This window comes from Sinocyclocheilus anshuiensis, unplaced genomic scaffold (assembly GCF_001515605.1).
Source record: "Sinocyclocheilus anshuiensis isolate Anshui unplaced genomic scaffold, SAMN03320099.WGS_v1.1 scaffold856, whole genome shotgun sequence".
Classification (NCBI taxonomy): Eukaryota; Metazoa; Chordata; class Actinopteri; order Cypriniformes; family Cyprinidae; genus Sinocyclocheilus; species Sinocyclocheilus anshuiensis.
In genome coordinates, this window is record NW_015552603.1 from 460,463 (window position 1) to 469,338 (window position 8,876).

An 8,876-nucleotide genomic window follows, 5' to 3' on the forward strand; every position below is an offset into this window, starting at 1 on the left:
TCGGAGGATTTCGATATAAGCCAAGAGGAGACTGGTTTTCCTTTGCTAAAGTAAGGAAACTTTGCTTCTTTTGCTCCTGTTAACAAACGTTGGTTTTCACGAGACTCACCGGCGCATGCGCAACACTGACCTCATACCTCATCCGCCCGGAACTGCTTCCAGTGTACAACAGTGAGCGCAAGCTACATTAAAGTGATTATTACGTTTTGAATATGGATATTTTTCTTACAAAAATGCATCGTTTTGCTACAGGGGGCCTATGTTCACCCCCCCGGAGCCGTGTGAGACACTTTTTCTTAATGGATGGGTGTATTTTATTTAACTGCTTTTGGACAGATGCATGCAACACCCACAGAGTGGCATTAAACAGCTTGAAAGATCAAAGACCATTTTTAATATAACTCCGACTGGATTCGTCTGAAAGAAGAAAGTCATACACCTAGGATGACTTGAGGGTGAGTAATTTATGGGCTAATTTTCATTTTTGGGTGAACTAACCCTTTAAATTAACTGGTTGACTAAATGATTCAATGACTCGCTCACATTCAACGACAGTAGCATGCCACCACCTACTGGTGGTTTTAGTTTCAAAATTAAAATCATTTAATTTTTCTAAAATCATTTCATAATTGACCTATCGGTTTTAGAAAATGGAATAAAATAAATACCTGGAATCAGTGTTATAAGTACCCCAGGCACATTGTTTTGCCATTTTTGTAGCATAAACACCATCAAACCGATGAAAGATTCGGCTCTTCCAATGTTTCTCTATGGCGCTGAAACCTAAAGATGTCCGATACTCAACAGCCGTGCAACTGATACTCAACTGCCATTTGCTCAACTGTGTTCGATGGGAGGGGCTTACCGATAGGTCAATTAAATATTCATTAAAAATATCTCATAGCATTATTTATGCAATTGTAAATGCAGTTTAAACAGCCATTGTAATTACAAATAAATACCACTTCAGATGCCATTTTCTGCGCAGCTACTGCAGTGGAAAGATAGATTTTGTTGATACTGATTTTTGACTGGTACGAATATCTTATTCAAATAGAATTTATTGATTAAATGTAAGAATATTATGCATACATCTTATAAGTTTTGAAAACATTGCCATTATAAAGTTAAAGGGGTCCTATTATGCTCTTTTACAAAGTCTTGATTTTGTTTTGGGGGTGTACTAGAACAGGCTCTCATACTAGGTTGTTCAAAAAACACATTATTTTTCACATATTTTACATTATTACAACACCTCTCTCCCCAGTCTGGCATGAACGGCTCGAATAGTTCCTGTATCAAATGAAGGCCCGCCTTCTGAAATACGAAATGTGCTGTGATTGGTTAGCTGGGCCAGTGTGTGTTGTGATTGGCAGCACTCGGCACCTGGTCGGGAAATGACACGCCCCTTACCATAGCCGCCTGCTAGCTTCAGTGTAAATATTGCGTAACGTCATATCATTACTGACTGCACGATAGTGCCACAACATATTTTCATGTCTGATCAGGACGATAACCACCATAGACATTGAGGGGGCTAGTCCCCAAATAATTAGAAATCGCTAAACCTTTTTCTCAAATATTGCCAATTCGGGAGAGAGAGAGAGAGAGAGAGAGAGAGAGAGATGAAAGTTGCGTGTGTGCGCGTCTGTGCGTTTCTCTTTTTAGAGTGAGTTCACTTCAAAAACAGCGATTTTATCCTCTAGTTGCTGGAAAATATAACGAGCGATTCAGTATTTAAACTTATCAATAAAAGTCGTGGGGCAGCGTTGACAACTTTCTTTGCTCCTGGATGTGTGAGCTGCGCAATATCTGATGTGTGTGTGTGTGTGTCAGTAAGCAGCGCATTAATATAGAACGGTAATTAAAGGCTCTAATGCACACCAGCACACCAGTATAGGTGTGTGTATTGTAGGAGCTAGACGATATATGATGACGTGTGACATATAGTAGTGGTGTCCCAATTCTTAGGGGAATATTTTCACCCCTACCCCTTGACACTCTGTTTCAAGGGACAAGGGGAATCAAATAGAATTGGGATTGGGCCTAACTAAAGTTGAAAAAGTGAAAAAGCATAATAGCACCCCTTTAAAAATCCCCTGGAAATCAATTTACGTTGACAAATATCGACTGATAGTGGAAAAGGTCATTTCTGTCACTGCTATGAACTGACCACTGCACAGAACATGAAGAATATAAAAAGCTTTGAGAGTCATCTGTCCACGACAGGTCTAAACCAGCACAAAAACAGTCAAATATCATCTAATTATCATTATCGACAAAATCCCAATAAATATCGGGATTTTTATTTATTTTTTTGGTCAATATCGCACACCCTTAGTATGAACTTGACGGGCTGAACTGCATCTGTACCTGAGAGCACAAGAGCAATTCCTCCACAGGCATTCGGAGAGGACATGGAGGTGCCGTTCATCAGCTGTGTGCCACGTAGCGTCCAGTTCGGTACGGAGGCTATGGCTCCTCCAGGTGCGCTGATGCTGACGCCCAGAGCTCCGTCCGTACTGGGTCCGCGGGATGACCATGTGTACTGGTTCGGAGGAAGCTTCTCTCTCAGCGAGTATTCGGCCACCATCATATCGGGAGTGACGTAAGCGCCCACACCTGCGCACCAGGAACCATCAAATGTTTTCTGATTGCATTATGCAACTTTTTGATTAGAACCGAGTTTGGTGACCCCTGAATTAGAACAATGTGGCCACAATTTACTAAAATGAGGGTATCAATTCTGTGGCCACGATTTAACTAAAACAATGGAACAAACGACTTCCCCCGAATTATATTTTTATCTGCATTGTCATGTGCAGATCTCCTTATTTTAATACAATTTTTATCATTGTTTGTTATTGTTATATTTTATGTCATTGCTGGTTTTGTGTATAATTCTTTGGCAATATTCTATGTAAACACAATCATGCCAATAAATTGAACTGAAGAACTCGGTCAGTACCGATCACACTGCTGGTGGTTCCTCCGGGGCAGCCCACGGTGGACAGACACGGGCCGTTATTCCCAGCACTCGAGACAAACAACACATTATACTTCTGTACTGCTTCTGTGATGATCTCACAGATTCTCCTGAAGAAACAGACATGGATCATGCTCAAGTTAATAATGTCAAGCTCCATCCAGCTGTTTTTCAACACAAGATTGTGGACAAGGTCAGAGCTTTCTTAACACCAACCAGTTAGCAAGTGGTTCATTTGCTTTATAATAGAAATTTCCTGGTTTATCCAGTCATTTTCCTGTTTATTTCTGTGAAGCTGCATTGAAATAATCTGTATTGTATAAAGCGATATAGAAATACATGTGACTTGACTTTGAATGTGTATTTTTTCAGTTGTCGTCAGAAGCGCAGTGTGAGTGCCTCACCCTGAGTTCGGCCAGTGTGTCGCCTCCCCGTAACTGTAGTTCACAAGATCACACTTATAGTTTATGACTTCAATCATCTGCAAACAAAGATCACAAATAACATCAATAAAGCAACCATGATAAAGGAGTTATTCATCAGATTGATGTATTGACAGGATCTTTTCACAGAGTGCTTCTCAAAACACAGGCTGCATCTTAGTGAGGTTGCATGTCAATCAAACGGCGCACAATAGATTCGGATCACAATAATTCTGACTAAAATATAACTTTTCCTCAATTATTCGTTGTTGGAAGTTAAATCTTTCATGTAACACAAGTAACTGTAGTTTTATGAGAGCATTTTCCTCAATTATTCGTTGTTGGAAGTTAAATCTTTCATGTAACACAAGTAACTGTAGTTTTATGAGAGCATTTTCCTCAATTATTCGTTGTTGGAAGTTAAATCTTTCATGTAACACAAGTAACTGTAGTTTTATGAGAGCATTTTCCTCAATTATTCGTTGTTGGAAGTTAAATCTTTCATGTAACACAAGTAACTGTAGTTTTATGAGAGCATTTTCCTCAATTATTCGTTGTTGGAAGTTAAATCTTTCATGTAACACAAGTAACTGTAGTTTTATGAGAGCAGTATTTAGCAAAAGCACTATTGTAATGGGGCTTTGTAAAACTAAACATTTGTCCCACTTCAAAGAAAAAAACATATGTATCATGTATTGCCAATATTCATAAAAAAAAATAGAGATATAATTTAACGTCCAGCCTGATTAACTATCAACATCACCCACTGACCACAAAGTGTGTTTGTGCATCTCTTTTTAAATAAATAAAGAATGCATTTATTTATAGGCACCTTTCAAAACACTCTATGACACCTTACAAACATTCATAAAATACATTACCGAATAATATAAAACAAATCATAACACGTACAAAAAAAATTACATGGTTTGATTTTTTTTTTATATCTGATGAATGACATTGAGATTTATTATGTGATTAAAGTGTTATTATCGTAAACAAACTATTAACAATCGTTTTCGCTAATTTAAAGCTGAAATAAAATATAAATATTAGATGAAAAACTTGAACGAAAATTAGAAATGCTGGTTTGGCAACTAACTGAAATAAAATAATTTTAAGTTTGAAGTACAAAAATGACTAAATCAGAAATAAAATTGTTAAAAAATTTAACATAATATTTACTTTTATATTAGAAATGTTTTTTAAATATAAAAAAAAAAGAAAAAGTGCATAACAAAATTACTCAAACTAAAATTAAAATGAAAACTGACATTTAAAAAAAACTACTATAAAAGTTCATAGATAATACTAAAATAGCCCTGATTTAAGAGTTTTAATAGTTCTTGATGATGTATCGATGCCTGTCAGCTGGACTCATGTTATACGCAGAGACGTCATGATGATTGAGTGTTAGTCTCTTACAGCTCGTATGAGGCCGGTGCCCGTCTCCATGGTGCTGAGGCGGGTGTCTCCGATCTTCACAGCCAGGATCTGAGCTCCTGGAGCGACACCGTTTCGCTCGGGCTCATCAGGGAAGTGACCCGCTGCGATGCTAGCGACGTGCGTCCCATGAGCTCCTGCAAACACATGCTGATCAGTGTAAAGCATCTCAATTATCAATTTCTATACATTTCATTATCATCAGTCTCACCTCCGCTGGTGACAATACACAGAGTGTTTCCCTCGTCATAGATGTTTATGGAGTAATTGAGCATCTCTGCGTATCCCAGTGTGGCATATTCCTGTCTCTCTCGATATGAGCTCAGGACAGAGCAGGATGACAGGTCTCCAGTCTCAGAAGTGTCCACCACAGCCCTGACACACACACAAGATTGTGGACAACATAAAAATCTTACTAATACACTGACAATGTGCTCACCCTCAGGCATTCTAATATGTGACCCTGGACCACAAAACCAGTCATAAGGGTCAATTTTCTGAAATTGAGATTTATACGTAATCTGAAAGCTGAATAAATAAGCTTTCCATTAAAGTATGGTTTGTTTGGATAGGACAATATTCGGCCGAGATACAACTATTTGAAACTCTGGAATCTAAGGGTGCAAAAAAATAAAAATATTGATTAAATCGCCTTTAAAGTTTTCCAAATGAAGTCCTTAGCAATACATATTACTAATGATAATACATTTTTGATATATTTACGGTAGGAAATTTACAAAATAGCTTCATGGAACATGATCTTTACTTAATATCTTAATGATGTTTGGCATAAATGAAAAATCGATCATTTTGACCCATACAATGTATTTTTGGCTATTGCTACAAATATACCCCAGCTACTTGAGACTGGTTTTGTGCTCCAGGGTCACATATATAGATGAGTTTGTAACATTATATCATTTGCTCTTCAATGGATCCTCTGCAGTGAATGGGTGCCGTCAGAATGAGAGTCCAAACAGCTGATAAAAACATCACAATAATCCACATGACTCCAGTCCATCAATTAACGTCTTGTGAAGCCAAAAGCTGTGTGTTTTGACTTCAAACTGTTGCTTCTGGATAAAATATACGAGTCAATAATCCATAATAACACTTCCTACAGTGAAAGTCCATCTCACATGTCCTCTCACATCAAAATCCACCCACATATTTGTTTATAATTATTTTGGACTGTTTTGGCTTGTAGACAGTGCTTGATCTGTGCAGATTTCTCTCCCGATTCAGACCAGAAGACTTTTTCACTGGAGGAAGCATCATTACTGATTATGGACTCATATTTTAGCTGGAAGCAATGATTTAAAGTTAAAAACATCTTAATGATGGATTTACTTCTTACAAAAACGCAACTTCTGGCTTCACAAGAAGTCAAGATATTAATTAATGGACTGAACTTGTGTGGATTACTTGTGGATTGTGATATTTTTTATCAGCTGTTTGGACTCTCATTCTGACAGCACCCATTCACTGCAGAGGATTCACTGGAGAGCAAGTGATGTAATGCTACATTTTAGGGATGCTCATATTGACTATTTAACTGTTAACCGAAAGTTAGAAATTTGACCGATTAAAGGGGTCATATGATGCTTTTTTAAAGATCATTATTTTGTGTATTTGGTGTAACAGAATATGTTGACATGCTTTAATGTTCAAAAAACACATTATTTTTCAAATTTAGAAATTATTTTATTTTTAAACACAGATAGGTATGTCTAATAATATAATCTGTTGACTTTAAGGGGCACCTATTATGCAAAATCCACTTTTACGTGGATTTGGACATAAATGTGTTTTGGCCGTGTGTGAACACAGCCACCCTACAATGATAAAAATCCACCCACTTCTTATTTTTTAATCGCCATTAAACCAAATCAGTCTCAGGCCTGCTGCGGCAAAGTCTTAACTTTGATAAAGAATATCTCTTTGGTTTTGAGACTTTAGTCTTTGCAACTTCAGGGATCTTATCTATTCACGAACAGCTTGTAACACTCCAAAGAGAAAGGAAAACTTGAAATCGCATCATATGACCCCTTTAATACTATCAGTTAAACTGTTTAAAAAGGTTTTAAAAGTTGTTGTTTTTTTTTTTTTAAGTTTGCAGCATTGTGAAAGAAAAATATTCTATAAATATTTGTTACATATTCGATACGTGCAACCACACGTGCCTACAAACATATTTACCTGCGCAAGCACCCGCTCCGCTTTAACTTAACTGAAGAAGTAAAGGCAACATAGTGGCAAAAGGCAATATTGGATGAATGATTATCAGAGTGAATCTGTGAGTCAAATTCTGAATGGGTTATAGCCTAGATGTGCGCCCCCTTATAATCATTAAAAAGCTGTCACTCATCTCAGTTCTTCGCAATCTCACAAAGTTCCGTAATATTCAATGAAGCTCTAAACTCCTGCACAATTAATCTCTTATTTACATCATGTGTACATTTTGTTTGTTCTAATAAGAGGATTCGAAAAAGTGATCAAAACTGAACAACACTGAACAAAACTCCTGCTTTATGAGCGGTGAATGGATCCTAACATAAACACCTCTGATTGGCCATTGCGTTCATGAAATCAACAGATATGTTTGTGATTGGCTACAAGGCTCAACGCTGCAGAAACCGGTGTTTTCTGCCACGGAACAGACTGCCCTCCAGACTGTCACACAGCATCTGCGTTAATTTTTTAAAATAAAAACAAGTTGTAAAATGTGAAAATAAGTTGTGCACTGAGGCCTGCTTTTTATTTTTATGTCTGATGAAAAAACATGCGGTTCTTCAAAGCGCATAGAAGGATTCAGTGTGTGTTTTCGTTTTATCATCTTAATTTGTTAATTAAGTAAAAAATATTTAGTGTAGGCCTATTTATTTTAGTCTTTTTATTTATATAATTTTATTCTGTTTTTCTTTGTTCTCAGAAGCGCTGCAGGTGTATTTGTAATGGGTCACAGACACTCGTCCATTCTATTATTTAATTAATACTAATTTAATATTGAAATCTTATCAGTTAACGGTTAATGTTCGGATAACGAGCAGCAGTTGTCGGTCGGGAAAATGAACCGAAATGAGCATCCCTACTAAATTTCCCCAAATCTGATGAAAATCAACCTCATCTACATTTTAGATGGCCTGAGGGTGAGGACATTTTCAGCAAATTTTCATTTTTGGGTGAACTATTCCTTTAAAGCTGGTGGTTTAGTTGGGGATGTTCTGACCTCCATGTGACACCGTCGTGCCACGATATACAGTCATAAACCGGCCCTGGATCACTGTACTTCTTCTCCAGGGATCCTAACAGCTCCACGTGACACTGTAGTTCCTCCTTCTGTAGTTTCTCCATCTGACAACATAAACACACAACCTCATTTATTTTAAGCCATATTCAACATGCAAAACAATCGGCAATTATCATAGAATAATACCTTATTTTCTCATGTTTTATTTGCAGACTTTACATAATACAAGCAGCTACTAACTAGGCCTGGGTGATAAAACGGTATCGATATTTATCGACGGTACACCCTCTTCGATAATGATTGAAAAAATGTTCGATATAGCGCACATTATAGGCACGTGCTATGAGTGACGCAGACCGCACACACAAACATGAACACATGCTGAATTGAGTGCTGTGCCTGCCTGTGATGAGGAGATTGTGAATAAAAAGAAAGAAAAGAATATTAGTCGAATTTAAAATAAACATTTGCATTTGAATGCAAAAATAGTACAATCAAATGTTAGGTGTGCGTCTGGGAGCCATAAATACATGATGCTGTTTTGTTCATAATTGTTTATGCAATTTACAAAATTATGTTTGATTTATACGAGTTAATTTAGACGTAATGCACGTATTTCTTTTTATAGACCGTTATTTCCTTTGCGTTGGCAATTTAATGCGCTGCATTATTTTGCTCATTGCGCCCTCCTGTGGCTTCGGGAGACAAGCCAAAAGTTTCCTTAAAACCTATTTAATCTGCATATAAAACATTAGAAATTAGATATTTGTTTAAG

At 37.1% G+C, this 8,876-nt stretch overlaps 1 protein-coding gene across 3 annotated transcripts in view; it reads right to left on the minus strand.

Moving 5' to 3' along the window:
* Window positions 1-8,876, minus strand: part of tpp2 (tripeptidyl peptidase 2) — a 33,322-nt gene that overhangs the window by 20,745 nt on the left and 3,701 nt on the right. For all 3 annotated transcript variants that reach the window (XM_016456864.1, XM_016456863.1, XM_016456862.1), the window contains exons 5-10: window positions 8,081-8,205; window positions 5,063-5,226; window positions 4,834-4,988; window positions 3,391-3,467; window positions 2,969-3,096; window positions 2,374-2,622 (exon numbers count right to left, since the gene is read on the minus strand). In XM_016456864.1, coding sequence (XP_016312350.1) covers window positions 2,374-2,622; window positions 2,969-3,096; window positions 3,391-3,467; window positions 4,834-4,988; window positions 5,063-5,226; window positions 8,081-8,205 — 898 coding nt within the window. The remainder of the gene's footprint in view (window positions 1-2,373; window positions 2,623-2,968; window positions 3,097-3,390; window positions 3,468-4,833; window positions 4,989-5,062; window positions 5,227-8,080; window positions 8,206-8,876) is intronic.